Source organism: Lithobates pipiens, unplaced genomic scaffold, assembly GCF_037356315.1.
Source record: "Lithobates pipiens isolate NorthernLeopardFrog02 unplaced genomic scaffold, aLitPip1_a1.2 Scaffold_16, whole genome shotgun sequence".
NCBI classification, from domain to species: Eukaryota; Metazoa; Chordata; class Amphibia; order Anura; family Ranidae; genus Lithobates; species Lithobates pipiens.
This window is the reverse complement of record NW_027507748.1, coordinates 214,425,836-214,443,845: the sequence shown is the minus strand read 5'-3', so window position 1 is coordinate 214,443,845 and position 18,010 is coordinate 214,425,836. Positions and strand designations below refer to the sequence as shown.

The 18,010-nt window shown below is 43.3% G+C and overlaps 1 protein-coding gene across 2 annotated transcripts; it reads left to right on the top strand.

The window, feature by feature from the left end:
• Positions 1-4,396: 4,396 nt before the first annotated feature.
• MED18 (mediator complex subunit 18) lies at positions 4,397-13,841 on the top strand. 2 transcript variants are annotated; one of them, XM_077481008.1, is made up of 3 exons: positions 4,397-4,548; positions 12,586-12,676; positions 13,151-13,841. In XM_077481008.1, exons 2-3 carry the CDS (start codon positions 12,604-12,606, stop codon positions 13,702-13,704), a joined length of 627 nt encoding a protein of 208 aa, XP_077337134.1. In that variant the 5' UTR covers positions 4,397-4,548; positions 12,586-12,603; the 3' UTR covers positions 13,705-13,841. The 2 variants fall into 2 exon arrangements, with proteins under 2 accessions (XP_077337134.1, XP_077337135.1); XM_077481009.1 differs by having other exon boundaries at positions 4,423-4,475.
• The last annotated feature ends 4,169 nt before the right edge of the window (positions 13,842-18,010 follow it).

The following is an 18,010-nucleotide window of genomic DNA, read 5'->3' as shown; positions in this document are numbered from 1 at the left end:
CCTCTTCCCATTTGAGCATATACGCATGTCTACCTTTAGAGATATCTGAGATCATTCCTCTTTGGGCCATGCCCGCTAAAATGAAATTTTCAAAAGAAGAAGGTGGAGAAAATTGTAGGTCGGGTGATATGGTCTGGGCAAAGTGGCGTATTTGTAAGTGACTATAGAATGCCTGGCGGGGAGGTCGAACTTGGATTGGAGGTCAGCGTAGGGCAGTAGTTTCCGCGATCTGGGGTCCACCAGGGTCCCCAGATGGAAGAGGTTCCGTGAGGTCCAGGGGTTTGACATCAGGTGGGTTAAACTGTCTGGCACCCTGGGATTGCAGATGAAAGAGGTCAGGAGCGATTTGTCCGAAGACAATTTGTGTGTCTTGGAGAGCTTGCGCCAGAGGCGTTGCAACTGAGACATAGATCCCAGTAGGCGTGTAGGGGGGACCGATGTCGGCACACTCCAGAGCATGCTGTTAGGGTAAATCGGGGCCAGCCAAAGTTTTTCAATTTCCGACCACCGGTTATAGGACCTCTGGGTGAACCAGGAGGCAACCGCACGAAGCTGGACCGCTTGGTAATATTTAACGAGATCAGGGAACGCGAGGCCTCCGTCCGTACGCGATGCAGTCATTACTGAAGGAGGTATTCTATGGCGTTTATATTTCCATGTGAATTTAAGTAGATCTGTTTGTAGCCTTTTCAGGTAATTGTAGGGTACGGGAATGGGGAGCGTTTGGAAGAGATAAAGAAGTTTTGGGAGGATCGTCATTTTCACCGAGGCTATCCTGCCGAGGAGGGATATTTGGTGCTTCCGCCATTGCGAGAGCAGGAGCCTAATAGTCCCATACAGGGGAGGACAGTTTGCCTGTTAGAGGGAGCAGAAGGTTGGGGTGCTGTTTATTCCCAAGTACTTCAAAGAGGTGGACTTCCAGTTATAGGGGAAATTGGATTGCAGATGGTCTACCTCTGGAAGTGGAATATTAATTGGGAGGGTCTCCGACTTGGACGCATTTATTTTGTAACCCGATAGGGCGCTATATCGGTCCAATTCCTTGTGTAAGTTGGGCAGGGAGATCCTTGGTTGCGTCAGGGTAAGGATAACATCGTCCGCAAACAGCGATATCTTTAATTCCTTGCCCCTAACCGGAATACCCCTTATGGCCTGATATCGTCTGATTGACGCCGCCAAGGGCTCTACACAGAGGGCAAATAGTAAGGGTGATAGGGGGCAGCCCTGTCGGGTGCCATTGGAGACAGAAAAGGTCGAAGAAATTGCGAATGGGGTCTTAACTTGAGAAGATGGATTAGAGTAGAGGTGTCGTATGGCCCGCAGAAATGGTCCTCCTATCCCTATGTGTGTCAAGGTGACGAACAGGAAGGGCCAACCCAGCCTGTCAAAGGCTTTTTCAGCATCCAGGCTGAGGAGATAGGATGGCATGCCCTCCCTGTTCGCCATGTCAATTAGGTCTATCACCTTCCTGGTATTATCTCCAGCCTGGGGGAGAGGGACAAAGCCCACCTGGTCTTTGTGAATGAGGGAGGGGAGGACCATATTGAGCCGCATGGACAACATTTTTGTGAACATTTTTAAGTCTGCATTCAGTAGTGCTATGGGTCTATAATTGGCGCAGAGAATGGGGTCTTTATCAGGTTTGGGAATCAGGGTAATAAAGGAGCGTTGCATGTCCAAGGGAACGGGAGTCTTGTAAAAAGGCATTGAATAGTTTACTCATGTAGAGGAGTAGGAGGGGAAGGAATGCTTTATAGTATTCATAGGGTAGGCCATCTGGGCCTGGGGATTTATGTGCCGGTAGAGATTTAATGGTCAGTTCTATCTCTTCCTCCATAATTGGCATGTTTAAAGATGCTAGGTCCGTTTCCCGGATTTGGGGAATACCACTCTCCGACAGATACTTCTGCATACGTTGCGAGAGGTCTAGAGGTAAGGGGTCACTGGGAATGTTGGGGTTGTTATACAGTTCTGCTTTTTTATCACTTTCATTGCTGTCACAATGAATGTAAACATCCCTTGTGAGAGTAATAAGCAGCGACAGGTACTCTTTATGGTGGGATCTGGGGTCCTTAAGACCCCAAACTCCTCCTCTGGGCTTGAAAGTATTCAAGGCGCCAAGATCTGCGTTTTTTTAATACTTTCTATTTTTTAAAACTGGTGCCTTTAGGATGCCAGTAACCCGGAAGCGATGTCAGGACATCGCTTCCGGGTTACTAGATCCGAGACCCTAACAAACGCCAATTCTGTCTTTGTTCAGGTCTTCGGCAGCCGGTGGATTTGCTGGCTGGTCGCTTGGGCCTCTCAGTGGGACGGGAGACCTGGGCGGAGCGGCGGAAGGCGATGGAAGGGGGGTTGTCCCCTCCTGCTGCTTGTAATAACAGCCAAGCGGCTGCTTAGCCTCATCAGTTGTTATTACAAGAAAGCTGACAGTCCGCTCTAAAGAACGCTACCGGGGTAATGCTTGTGCCGGGTACCGGGTTAGTGCACTGATAGGCAGCAATGGTGGGCACTGACAGGTAGCACTGATGGGCACTAATAGATGGCACTGATGGGCAGCACTGATGATGAGGTACTGACAGTTATTACTGATGGGCACTGACAGGCAGCTGATGGGCAGTGATTGGAAGATGTGGTGGGCACCTCTGATGGGGGCTGAGCTGATAATCGATGGGCTGATTATCAGCGCAGAAAGACAGAAGAGCCAAACTGAGGAAAGACGTTTGCCGACACTTCCTGGTTACACACTGTGGTCAGCTGTGATTGGTCACAGCTGATCATGTGATAACCCATTTATGACAGTTGAAAACTTTGCTATTATACGGGTCTTCATTGTAATAAGAAACCAAGTGTAACCCCCCCAGGGTAGTACAGTGTTACTATGGTGACACTGAACTACTCTGATGCAAGTATGTAAAAAAAAAATAGTACAGTTTAAAAAAAAAATTTAAAAATGAGAATAAAGTGTTTAATTTTTATTTATTTTTTTAACATTCTGTCAGAAGTCAGTGTCCCTGATCACCGCCACATCAGTCATATGATGATGCTGTACTGCACTGGTGACCAGTATGTAAATATATATATATATATATATATAATTTTTTTTTATGTTTGCTTTTTTCAAAATTTGGGGCCTTTTTTTGTTTATATTGCAAAAAATTAAAAAAACCCAGAGGTGATCAAATACCACCAAAAGAAATCTCTATTTGTGTGAAAAAATATATAAATGAAATTTGCACGTCCGCCGATTGGCCGGAGACCTGAACAAAGCCGGAATTGGCTTTGATCGGGTCTCAGATGTAGTAACCCGGAAGCGGTTCCACAACGTCACTTCCGGTTTACTCGGCTGCCAATGGCGCCAATTTAAAAATAAACAAAAAACCTTAGTATTCCAATCAAATGCAAAGGAGGGATTGGGGTCCCTCCGTAAAGAGTACCTGTCACCATTTATTACTGTCACAAGGAATGTTTACATTCCTTATGACAGCAATAAAAGTGATCAGATTTTTTTTTAAAGAGACAGTGTAAAATAAATAAGAAACATTTTTTTTTAACGCCTTCCAAAGAAATCACATATGTAAGTCGCACCACAAATGTAAACACACATGTGAGGTATCGCCGCAATCGCGAGAGCAATATTTCTAGCACTAGACCTCCTCTATAACTCTAAATTGGTAACTGCTACATTTTTTTAAAGCTTCACCTATGGAGATTTGTTAGGTGCCGTCATTTGTCGCCATTCCACAAGTGTGCGTAATTTTAAATTGTGACATGCTAGGTGTCTATTTACTCGGCGTAACATTATCTTTGACAATATACAAAAAAATTGGGCTGACTTTACTGTTTTCTTATTTAACTAAAAAAAAGATTTTTTCCAAAAAGATTGCATTTAAACGACCTCTCCGCAATTACCGTGTGACATAAAATATTGCAACAACCGCCATTTTATTCTCCAGAGTCTTTGCTACAAAAATATATACAATTTTTGGAGGGTCTAAGTAATTTTGTAGCAAAAAAAAATACTGATTTTAACTTGTAAACAACAAATGCCAGAAATGGCTTGGTCCAGCAGTGGTTAATGTAGCACAGTGCTGAATAGTATAAACTGCCCTGGTCATGGAGGGGGTAAAAACTTCTGAAGCTCAAGTGGTTAACCGGTGCCAATGTTTTGCTTCTTTCTTTTGTATACCTTGTTTCAAAACGCAAAAAAAAAATTGAAATAAAAATGCGTTAACTAGTGATTTAAAAAAAAAAAAAAAAGCAACACGTCAGCATGCAATAACAAGAAAACAGAATCTCCTCAGACTTCATGTCTGCAGTACTGGCGGGTAACGAGCAAATAAGGGAAAGACTACAAGTCCCGTGATGCCGTGCGCTCTATTCAAGCTTGTCTTCCGGTCGGGCGCCGCAGGACAGGTAGGACTTCCGGTGATGTCAGAAGGAGAGACTGAGAGCCTGAGGACACAGAGAAATCGGTGAGAGGGAGGGGGAGGTGAAGTGAGAGCTGAAGACAGAGAGAGAAGGAGGCAGCCCGGTACTGAGCAGCAGGTGAGAGAATTTCATGGAGGTCACTTTGCCGACACTTCCAGCTTTCCTCACCTAGCCGGTGCCCCCCATAGACTGGCATGGTGCCAGGGAGCCGGTGATGTATGGAGTGTGCGGGGACAGGACTTCTCCTCACCATGTCCCTCACAGTTCCCTCCACCACTCCAGCCCTGTCTTCTCTGTGTTATGGGAAGAGTTTATCTGGAGTTCCCTGACATTACATACTGATCTATGGGGACACCATAAAGTCACTCCATACTCCAGATGGCCACCTACCGCTCCCTGAGGACCTTCCAGCATTGTGGACATCTTTTACATATGCAGTTCTAATTGGCCCTTTCAGTGTTCCATACACAAGTAGAATACCGTGGCTTTGTGTTGGACGTTCACACATTCATTTCTAATTGACCGGTCAGATTTTATCAGCTAGGGTTCTTCTAGGTTTCTAGGAGTTCCATGAAAATTGGAGGATTGATCTCCTGCCTGACAGTTCCTGCAAATGGGCCCCACCGCCATCGCAAATGGTCCCCACCGCCATCACTTGGCAGCACAAGCTGTACAGAAACAGGACCAATCAATGTAAAGTTCACCACACATATTACACTCTGAGAGTACGATCTCCTTTTGAGGATCATTCACCCCGGAATGCAGATTGGGAAACTTGCATTCTGTGCACCTTTCCCACACTGCGATCCAAACGCACAAGGTGATCAAACTGCTGCAGATGTCAGCGGATTCCTAATGACATCACAAACTTAGTGTGTGCCTGCTCTGGATCGCATGCTACCCAGTTGCAGTGTTCAATGTTTTTTTAGACGCAGCTTTTCAGAGATTGGTGAACCTTTTCCTATATTTACTTCTGAGACACTTATGGCCCGTACACACGATCCGAATATCGTACGTAAACGGTCGTCCGAGGAAGGATCGTACGATTTTCAGATCGTATGTACACTACTTTTGATAGCCGATCACGACCGTTCATCCAATATTATTTGATCGGACATGCACGGAAATTTTCCGCGTACGATTCCAGATCGTACGATTTTTCGCTTAGTCAGTATAGTTGTCGTCCAAAAATACAATACAAATACATTATAACGCATGACACAACTTCCGTTTTTTTTTTTTCTTTTTCTATCGTATGAAAATTTTCGGGACTTTATTTAGCTGTTCAATTTCTACTTGCGATTATTAACCGAAAACGGTTGTAGGATCGGTCATACGATAATCGGATCATGTGTACGGGGCATTAGGGTTTGATTTACTAAAGGCAATAGATTGTGCCCTGTGCAAAGTGTAATTGCTCCAGAGCTTAGTAAATGAGCAGAACTTCTCCTCACTGCCATCATCCAATCAGGTGCAAGCAAAAATGCTGTTTTTTTTTCCTTGCATGTGATTGGGTGCTCTTTGCAAAGTGAAGCCTTGCCTCATTTACTAAGCTCTGGCGCAACTGCACTTTGCAAAGTACACATTCTATTTGCCTTTAGTAAATCAACCCCTCTGACTCTCTAAGACCCCTTTCACACTGGGGCACTTTGCAGGAGATACATGGCTAAAAATAGTGCCTGCAAAGCGCCCTGAGAGAGACACTCCAGTGTGAAAACCCGAGGGCTTTCACACTGGAGCTGTGCGCTGGCAGGACGGTAAAAAAAGTCCTGCCAGCAGCATCTTTGGAGTGGTGTGTATACCTCTCCTGCCCATTGAAATGAATAGGGCAGTATGGCTATACCGCAGGCAAAGCACCGCTGCAGCAGCGCTTTGTGGTGGTTTTAACCCTTTCTTGGCCGCTAGCAGGGGGTAAAACCGCCTCGCTATTGGCCAAATACCGCTGCTAAAATGACTGTAAAGCGGTGCTAAAAATGGTGCAGTTTTACCGCCAGCACCCGCTCCGCCCCAGTGCGAAAGGGGCCTTAGATGCCCCCTTTTTTCTTTTTTTTTTTTTACTCAGTCGTGTTACTGACCTGTTGCTAATTAGCTGAAAAATGTTCTTCCAGCTCTTCCTTTGTTAGTATCACTTAGGCCCCTTCCACAGGGAATTTCCGTTCAGGACCGCCAGTTTTTCAGGCCGACCTGATCGGACCCTCCATTCACTCCTATGGAGCAGTGGGTGTCCGTGGTGACATGTCCGCTGCTATCCGAGCCGATCCCATCACTGAAATCCAGAAGGATGGTGCCTGGCCATGATTACCACATATAATCCCTGGCTGTGTGAATGGCTGCAGCCACCAAAGGTCTGTCATTGCCCTGAACAGGATTGCAGTTGCACCTATCTACACACAGCTGTCAATCTCAGCCACAGGAATCTGTGGATCCATGCTGCTGGGATTTCCAGTATGGTTAAAGTGATTGCATTCTAAAAAGCCTTCTGTGTGCAGCAGCTCTCCTAATACTTACCTGCGATCCCTCTAGGTCCAGAATTGTTGCAGGAGTGTCTCGGCTGCCTGAGACCCCCCCCCCCCAATTGGCTGAGACAGCGCAATTGGCTCCCACTGCTGTCAAAGTTAGTCCGCAATGAGAAGAGAGAGGGGGCAGGGCCAGGCTGTGGCTCTGTGTCTGAATGGACACAGGGAGCTGTGGCTGAGCTGGGGTGCCCCCGTAGCAAGCTGATTGCTGTGGGGGGGGGACTGAACAGGAGGGAGGGGCCAGGGGAGCTGAAGAGGGACCCGAGAAGAGGAGGATCTGGGCTGCCCTGTGCAAAACCTTTACACAGAGCAGGTAAAGCTGACCATGCACCTATAGATTATCTGCAGATTTTCTATGGTTAGATGGAAAAAGTGTGAGATTCCTCCATCCACACAGTTTAGTGAACATGGAGAAATCTGGTGCACTTTTTCCATCTAACCATAGAAAATCTGCAGATAATCTATAGGTGTATGGCCAGCTTTAGTATAACATGTTTGTTATTTTAAAAAAAAAAGAAGAAAAAGACTTTACAGTCATTTTTAAATGCTCATGGTAATGCAGCCTTAGGGTTCATTCATGCCATCAACTGGTGTAGTGCAATCTATGCACTGCACTTACCCCCCCCCCCCCCTTTTTTTCCCCCTTAAAAACAAACTTTATTAAAATGTCACACAGGCATTTTATGATGTTCAAATGACTTCTGTGCTGAAAAGTATGCATGCAGTATTTTTTTTCAGTGCACACTGCCTGCACTCTTGTCTTGTCATGTACCGGGACTGCGCAGGAATAGCCTCCCTAAGCAGTCCTTCCGCATCTGGTGTGCATCAGTCCTTAGCCGCTTGCTGACTGCCTCACGCCGATATACGTCGGCAGAAGGGCCCGAACAGGCAGAATCACATACCTGTACGTTGCCCCTTAAGAGGCGGCCAGAGGGTGTGCGGGGATACCCAAGATCGCCCTGTGATCTGGAGCAGAGATCAGTGAGTGTCACATGTAGCCATGCCCCCCCCCCACAGTTAGAAACACTCCCCAGGGCACACTTAACCCATACACTGCCAGTGTCATTTACACAGGAATCAGTGCATTTGTATAGCACTGATTGCTGTATAAATGACAATGGTCCCAAAAAATGTCTGATGTGTGCGCTAATAATGTCGCAGTCGCGATAAAAATCACTGATCGCCGCCATTAATAAAAATGCCATAAAACTATCCCCTATTTTGTAAATGCTATAACTTTTGCGTAAACCAATCAATAAACGCTTATTGCGATTTTTCTTTTTTTTCTTTTTTTTTTTTACCATAAATATATAGAAGAATACGTATCGGCCTAAACTGAGGAAAATACATTTTTTTTTTTTTATATATATATTTTGGGGGGATATTTATTATAGCAAAATGTAAAAAATAATGCGTTTTTTTATTTTTTTATTTTTTTATTTTTTTTTTCAAATTTGTCACTCTTTTTTTTGTTTATAGCGCAAAAAATAAAAACCGCAGGGGTGATCAAACACCACCAAAAGAAAGCTCTATTTGTGGGAAAAAAAGGACGTAAATTTTGTTTGGGAGCCACGCGCAATTGTCAGTTAAAGCGCCGCAGTGCCGAGTCGCAAAAAGTGCTCTGGCCAGGAATGGGATAAATTCTTCCGGGGCTGAAGTGGTTAAAGCTCAAGTTCGCCTTTTCTACAAAAATAATAAATAAATGCACATGATTGTGTGGGTAAAAAAAAACAAACAAAAAACCCAGTAAAGTTAGCCCAATTTTTTTGCATAATGTGAAAGATGAAGTTAAACCAAGTAAATAGATACCTAACATGTCACACTTCAAAATTGCACACGCTCGAGGAATGGCGCCAAACTTCAGTACTTAAAAATCCCTATAGGCGACACACTTACATTTTTTTTTTTTTTTTTTTTTTTTACTGGTTATATGTTTTGAGTTGGGAGGTCTAGGGCCAGAATTATTGCTCTCACTAACATTCACGGCGATACCTCACATTTGTGGTTTGAACACGGTTTTCATGTATGGGCGGGACTTGCGCATGCGTTCGTTTCTGCGTGTGAGCACACGTGTACAGGGGCACTTTACATTTTTATTTTATTAGTTAATTTTTATTTTTTTTTAATCATTTTTTCCGGTTATACAAGGAATGTAAACATCCCTTCTAATAGGAATATGGCATGATCGGTCCTCTTTACAGTGAGATATGGGGTCAATAAGACCCCACATCTCACCTCTAGGCTGGGAAGCCTGAAATCAAAATATAACCTTGTGCCCGGCCTCCGAGCAACCATAGAGAGACTCCGGCGATCATCTGGTCTCTAAAATCTCTATGGTACACATCTGGGGCCAGTGGATCCTGTCTCCAACTCAACGATGGAAGCGGTGAGTTGGTAGAAGCACCCTCTCGCTGTCCGTAAATTGATAAAGAGATGGAACAGCAGGGAATCGCCAGATGAAAAAGATGATATCAGAATGATGCCTATAGCTGCAGGCATCATTCAGATATACCCTCACAAAGTCGAGGACGTCATGACGGCTGGTGGGAAGTGATTTTAAACTAAACGTTCACTTTTTGTAAAAGGTAAAAAAAAAAAACTGCATTTAGAATGTAACATGTTACTTTGGAGCAGTCCTTCACACACAAAAAAAATCCCATACTTCTCTTTTAAGCATTCCTACGGGCACAACAAATGATCTCCATATTGTGTGTTGCAGGGATATGCAATTAGCAGACCTGCAGTTGTTGTGGAACTACAAGTCTCATGAGGCATAGCAAGATTCTGATAGCCATAAGCATGACACCCAGAGGCATGATGGGACTTGTAGTTTTGCAACAGTTCTGGAGGTCCCCTAATTGTATATAAGTCAGGAATTTCAACCGCGCTCACAATTACAAAAATCTAAAAAAATATATCTAAAACCTATAACAGAATAATATGTATACACTTAGTCAAAAATTATAATGCAAAAACCCAACTAAGTGAATAATAAAAATATACTCTCTAACTCATACAATAATCAAGTGTACAAAAAAAAATGTATATAAAGTGCTCAAAAATTATATATAAGCAACAGTTTCTCATAAAGACGTAGTCATGAGCATATAGTGGTAAAGTGCACAGAATTTTTGTGAACAATCAGAAATATTATGAATAGAATGCTCAAAAATTATATATAAGAAAACAGTTCTTCATCAAGTGTTTCTTCTCAAGAAATCCTATGCGGGTGCAAGAGAGAGAATTTCCTTCAACACCGTGCTGATAAATGGTAAAAATGCGCGCTTACCAAATCCCAGAATCAGAAAGGCATTTGATATCAGAAATCTTAGGGGTCATCACACAGGGACATCACCTCGTTTTCACGTGGTTGGACCATTCATAAAAGGCAAGCAAAGACTCCCATAGCGTAAAACCGTAAACCAAAATCTTTTATTCCATAATAAAAAACACTCACAAACATAAAGGTCAAATCAGCGTTAAGAAAAGCCGGCCGCCAAAGCAAACGCCCAAATGTCATGTGATTTGCGTCAAGACCACCAATTGTATATCCCTGGTGTATAGTATGATTAACTCCTTATTACTGGCAGCTCCATCTAGTGGCCATAATGTGTAATGTTACTGAAATACCTCAATCAAAAAAAAGGAAACAAGTAGCCTGCATTCAGGGCACCAGATGGAGCGACAATCATAGGCGATAATTATAATTTCAAACAATATTGCTGAAGACATCTGCACATAGACGTTTAAGTGTCTCTTGCTTATCCATTTACTACATTGCAAACCCGTGTCTGTGCACCCTAAAGCTCACCATATATGTTAATATCTAATCGTAAAAACAATCTCCTTTTAAGATTACCAGCGACTACCTAGCAAGGACCTTTCTGATTGGATATTTTCAGTAGATCTTCATATACTTTTGGAAAATGTAAAGAACATTGTTCAGTCAGTTTGTAGTGTGTGTGTGTGTGGTAAAAGTGATTTGCAATCTTCCTGTACACTTCTGGTGGTGAGTATTTGTTACCAAATTAGTTTCTGGGTTGTGACTACACATACACTAACAACAAAATGGGGATGCACATACCCACACACCAAAGCCATTGGAAGGATAAATGGCCTAATGTTTATTAAGACTTTAGCTATGTGGTAGGACCATTGTGTGTGTGTGTGTGTGTGTGTGTGTGTTATTTACTACTTATGGGGGGGGGGGGGGGGTCCATAAAACCAGGGGTTGACAAATTTGCTTGGAATCTAGGAGCCAGCTTAAAAAGTTAGGAGCCAGGTCCGTGACGACGATCCGGACCTGTCCCTGGCCTGACATGGAGACGAGTGAGGGGAAGATAGCAGTGCCGTCGCAGCCCCCCCCCCGTCATTGCCCATAGCTCTTAGAGGGACATTTTATTTATTTTTTTTCAAATGACAATTTTTTTTTTCAATTGCATTTTAGTGTAAATATGAGATCCGAGGTCTCTCTGACCCCAGATCTCATATTTAAGAGGACCTGTCATGCTTTTTCTATTACAAGGGATTTTTACATTCCTTGTAATAAGAATAAAAGTGACACAAATTTTTTTTTAAAAGAACAGTGGAAAAAAAAAAAGTTAAAATAAAGCACAAAAAATAATAATTTTTAAACGCGCCCTGTCCTGCCCGCATATAAAATCGGTGTTCGAACCACACATAGGAGGTAGCGCCGTGATCGGTAGAGCGAGAGCAATAATTCTACCCCAGACCTCCTCTGTAACTCAAAACGTGCAACCTGTAGAATTTTTTTAAACGTCGCCTATGCAGATTTTAAAGGGTAAAAGTTTGTCGCCATTCCATGAGCGGGGGCAATTTTGAAGCGTGACATGTTGGGTATCAATTTACTCGGCGTAATATTATCTTTCACAATATAAAAAATAATTGGGCTAACTTTACTGTTGTCTTATTTTTTTATTAACTAAATTATTTTTCCCAACAAAAGTGCGCTTGTAAGTCCGCTGCACAAATACAGTGTGACAGACAGTATTGCAACAACCACCATTTTATTCTCTAGGGTGTTAGAATAAAAAATATATATAATGTTTAGGGGGTTCTAAATAAAGGCAAGAAGAGGCAGGTAATATAATACAGGCAGAGGAATCTTCATTAACATTGCTGGTTTGTCATACCAACGGCGACCACAAGAGGGCGCCAGATTCCATAAGGAATCATAGGACCGCCGAAGGCCTCAAAGCCGCGGCCTAAATTTTTGGCCGCTGGCGGAACGGCCCGACGCGATCACGCTGGGGGGGTCCACAGACACAGGATACCCCCAGCTGTGCTGCCCCAGGCGCGAGGTCGCTATTTCTAGTCGCCAATGCGACCTGGCGACCGGGTTTTGTCGAGCCCTGCATAAAACAATATTCCTTGAACTTCCAACCTAATTTGGAGTAATACATCAATTACTCCCACTAAAGTTACGACTCAAAAAGAGGAAACTCCATATATTTTTTAAAGTTTCATCAGAAAAATTCACTAGGTGTTCCTATGCTGTACTGTGAACATGCTGCATTGTTAGACTGAAAAACGACACTTAGTTAAATGCATCTTGTGATTCATGCATGTAAACACATAATCATGTTTTTATTTTACCTTTTTTTTTTTTTCATTGCAGGAATAATTTCATTGACGAATGGAGGCTCCTCCAGTGACCACCATGCCTGTTTCAGGCGGGACCATCAACATGATGGAATATCTGCTTCAAGGTGACATAATGTACTATTAATTAGAAAGGGAGACAAAAACAACCACAGCTTAGGGAAATCTAGCTTTATTTCTACCTTCCTCCCTGCAATCTCTCCAATTCCTGCCTGCTGAATAAAGTACAAACAAAAACTCCTGTATATGAGACCAAACGAGTACCAAATCCAGTTGTGATGCACAAGCCTTGCAACATTTTTTACATCCCACTGTGATATAAGCAGGCACAGCCTACATGAGTGGTAATTTGTCCCTGAATTTAGGAGAAGTGAAGCATCTTTGCCACAGGAAGTTACATTAGGCGGACTTCACTGGCAGGATCAACAGGTGTTTGGGGCTCTGCAGGGGGCTAAGGGAGTACTTAAGCTTAAAACGTTGTAAATGTATATTGTTGTGCATTGCTTTATTAACTGTAGTTTTGCGTACCATACAGTTATTTCACTGCACATTACTAATGATATTTTTTTCTTTAACACCAGGCAGCATACTTGACCAAGGTCTAGACAGCCTTCTTCATCGCTTGCGTGGTTTATGTGACAACATGGAGCCCGAGACATTTGCTGACCATGAGAGTGTGTATTTGCTAAAAGGCCAGCAAGCAAGCCCCTTTGTACTTCGTGCCCGACGGCCTCTTGACCGACCAGGATCTCCATGGCACCTCCGTTATCTTGGACAGCCAGAAGCAGGAGACAGAAGTCGTCACACATTGGTCAGGAACTGTGTCGATATTGCAACTTCAGAAGTCCTGCCTGAATTTTTACAGGAAATGGGCTTCAGAATGGACCATGAATTTGTAGCAAAAGGACATTTGTTTCGTAAAGGAGCCATGAAAATAGCTGTATTCAAAATATTCCGTGTGCTAGTGGCAGGAACAGCTGAGGGGGCTGAACCATTGTCTCTCTCTTACTTGGTTGAACTTAGTGCTGTAGCACCAGCTGGACAAGACAGTGTAGCTGATGAGGTCAGGAGCTTTGGAGAACAACTAAAACCACTGGTACAGCTGGAAAAAATTGACCCGAAACGTCTGATGTGAGAAGGATGGTAACTGCTATGGCATGGGTTTGACATAATTTACCCTGCCAGAGTTTCCTAAATGGTAATACAATATCAGACCATTGCTTATTTTTGGACTGTTTACAGGCTTTTATTAAACAAGTGTTTTTTTTTTTTGTTTTTTTTTATACTTGTCTCTTACCTTTTAACATATTTTGTTCTTATTTTGCGCACCTAAAGCTAAGAGTTACACTTGGGAATCTTCTGTACAATCGTTTTTTCTCTGATATGCACATGAACACAGATGCTCAAATTGTCTGGGCCTGCACTTGTACAGTGTATGTGAAGCCTATCTATATGTCCACACAAAGTCCATGACTGCATATTCTGTATATGTATGAGAAGTAGAGCTGAAACAACTTATCGATTATGAAAATAGTTGTCAACTATTTTCATAATCGATTAATCAGCCAGACGATTAGTTGGCCTGCATGCAGAATTAATCAGGAAATACAGTGCAGCACGCTTGCAGCATAGTACACCGTCCATACATGTCAGTAAGTGCCTGAGAGCTTGTGAATGTGAGGAGCAATGCCTCATGGAACATGTAGTCCTGGGCTGGAAGTTAGTGATTCTAAAGTCAGATGTTTTTTTTTTTTACCTTGCTATAGGGGCACTCTATACTATACTTTGCAGCTTGCTATTGGGGCACTCAAAGGCAGGATGAGCAAGAAGCGTCAGTGGGGGACCCTAGAAGAGGAGAATTGGGGGGTTGCTCTGTGCAAAACCATTACATAGAGCAGGTAAGTATAATATATGTTTTTGTTTAAAAAAATAAAATAAAAAATAATAATTACTTTTCATCCCTTCCGACCAGCCGCCGCAGTGGTACTGCAGCAGGTTTGGTCCTCTGGGAAAACCGATGTAACTGTACATCGGTTCGCCTTTTGACCACTAGGGGGCACTTGCCCCTAACAATGACCGCTGGGCACCTGCGATCACTCCACACAGAGACACAACGGAGATCTGTCAATGTAAACATATAGATCTCCCTGCTGTTGGGTCAGGAGAGCGATCTGTTGTTCATACCAAGTATGAACAACGATCAGTCCCCCTCCCCCCGCAGTTAAAATCACTCCCTAGGGAACACAGTTAACCCTTTGATCGCCCCCTAGTGTTAACCCCTTCCCTGCCAGTGACATTCACACAGTAATCAGTGCATTTTTATAGCACTGATCGCTGTATAAATGCCAAAATGTGTCAAAGGTGTCTGATCTGTCCGCCATGATGTTGCAGTTTCGATTAAAAATCGCTAATCACTGCCATTGCTAGTAAATAAAAACATAATAAAAATGCCATAAATATATCCCCTATTTTGTAAATGCTATAACTTTTGCGCAAGCCAATCAATATTATTGCGATTTTTTTTTTTTTTTTTTTTTTTTTTTTTTTATTACCAGAAATATGAAGAAGAATACATAGCCTAAACTTAGGGAAAAAAAAGTGTATTTTAAAAACAAAAATTGGGGATATTTTATTATAGCAGTTTTTTTTCACAACTGTCACTCAGCGCAATTGTCAGTTAAACCGATGCAGTTCCATTTCGCAAAAAATGGTCTGTCATTGAGCAGCCACATCTGCCGAGGCTGGAGTGGTTAAAGACTTTGTGCAAGCAACGTCCAGCATCTGAACCCATAAAAGGTGGAGGCTGATAGACTGGAGGTAATAGAAGGCATTACAATTACATTTTAAAGTAAACTTTTTTTTTTTAAGCTCCATGATCACAGGTCATAGAAAAATAAAGCATGCTGCTATTAAACGTCTTAGGCCTGGTTCACACCAATGCGTTTTTTGGTGCGTTTTGCAGAAACGCACTACAGTTCATTTAACGTGGTTTCCTATGGGATACGTTCACATCTATGCTTTTTTTCAGCAGCTTTGTTTTTGAAAACTGTACTGGATTCACACCTATGCAGTTTTAGTGCTTTTTGTATTTTGCAGATTTGCACTATAGAACATGTTCCATAGGAAACCATGTTAAATGGACTGTAGTGCAAATATGCAAAAAGCACTAAAACTGCATAGGTGTGAATCCAGCCTAAATGGAGAAGCTGCAGGCAAGCATGTTGTTTTTTTGTTTGTTTTTTTGTTTGTTTTTTTGTTTGTTTTTTTGTTTGTTTTTTTGTTTGTTTTTTTGTTTGTTTTTTTTGTTCAGCAATTTGCATTTTTTAATCTGCCTAACAACAAATTAGGCAAAAAAAAAAGAAGCATACAAAAATGCACCGTAGAAAAGTATCAAAAGCAAACTGCATAGGTGTGAACCGAACCTTATGCTTGCCATACTTGTATAGATTTTCGGACGAGAATATTCATACGTAAAATCTTTGTACGTTCGCTGAATGAAACAACGTCATTTGAAAATTTCACTTGCTTTTAAGGTTGAATATTCGTTTATTGTTACAAGTCAGGTAACAGTTTAATACAATAAGAGTTTGGGGGGGGGGGGGGGGGGGGGGAAGGGGGGTACAGAATGAAGAAGGTTGGGGAAGGGGGGAAGGGTAAGGAGTGCATTGCTTACAAAACAACTTACAGGCAGTTTGCTCATCAAGTTATACAGTAAAACCCACACAAGAAGGAAATTATCATAAACCCTCCTCTACGGTTAAGTTCCTACAAGGACCCTGTTCGGGGGTTCTATGTAGTCAGGGAGCCTGTGAGCTTAAAATGGTAGCTTACGTGGCATGAGGCAGATTCGCCGCTCGTGTGACCTCTTGGTCCACCTAGGTAGGGGGGGGGGCAGGGTGTCAATAAGAGGAATTCAACAAGAACGGTCCCAGATAATCCACCTGGGGGTCCGCGTCAAGCTCTTTGAGCCAGGAGACTACTCCGAACAGTTTGCCCGTGCCCCATGTGTGCAAGGCCTCCTTGCCACTAAGCTACACTACTGAGAAAGCGGGCCGATGAGGAGTGAAGGAGCCAGGGATACCAGAGGGACATATATTTATCTCATTTGTCAGTTCCTCCATGAGCATAATATCGTTCATGGCATCAGTCCACCTCGTAATCGGGGGGGACAACATCCTGTTTCCAGAACTGTGAGATGACATGACGGGCTGCGGACAGAAAGAACCGGAACAGACTCTTTCGGTGTGAGCTCAGGGGGCCTGGGAGCATGGAAAGTAAAGCTATTTGTGGTGTCGGTAACACAGAGACATCATACAAATCATTATGAATTTTGAATACCTTATCCCAAAAGGGGTGTACTCGGTCGCATTCCCACCACACGTGGATATACGTGCCCGCTCCTCCGTGGCAACGCCAGCACCTATCCGAAGCCTCAGGATACATTTTGCTCACCGTGATTGGATCCCTGTACCATCTCGTCAACAGTTTGTAATTTTTTTCTCGCGTGAATCCAGATATGGAACATTTGTAAGTGATCATAAACGATGTGTTCCAGTGTGTCGTGGATATTTCAGTGCCAAGGTCCGTAGACCATTTTTGTGTGTAATTTGGAAGTGTGTCATAGGAATGTAGGTGGATGTCCTTGTAGATCAGAGATAATGAGTGTTTAGGCATTTGAGAGAGACCACACATATCCTCAAAGGTTGTGAGAGGCCTATGTACCTGGCCGGAGAGATGGAGTGACTTACAGTATTGCGTTATAGTTAGACTAGAGAGCCAGTCTATCTGAGTCAACGGTCGGGGGTCTGCAGGTGCCCTGAACAGACCGGTGGAAGCATGTACATACTGTTTGGCGGTAGGCCACTGGTCCCTAGAGTAAGAGCCGCATTGTTTCCCTGTGTGGAGTGTCGGGATTGCCGGATTGTCAAATAGGAGTGACAACGGGCTCGGATCCCTGGAGAGGTGAAGGGCCCTGTGTTTGCGGTACCATAGGGTGAGTGCTGCTATCGTCAAAGGGGATAGTCCGGGCATGGTGCGAAATTTCGCATGATAGCCCCATAAGAGGGCTCTGAGGTCTACCTGAGCCATGGTTTGTTCAATTACCGTAGACGGTTTAGTTAAGGGGCGCGGAAACCATTCAAGGAGCCGTGACGAGATGGCTGATAGGTGGTATAACTGAAAGTCCGGGAGACCCATGCCCCCATTGTCTTTAGGGGCGCATAAAATCCTATGTCTTAGTCTGGGTGGGTGATTCTGCCAAACGAACGTAACTGCCAAGGAGCGAAGCGTGCGGAAAAAAGCCAGGGGAAGAGTTATGGGTAATGTCTGAAACAAGTACAGCAGCTTAGGCAGAATGTCCATTTTGAGCACATTCATACGCCCCCACCAAGATAGTTTGAGGTTATGCCAAGATTCCAGCAAGTGACGAATGTTCGCCAACA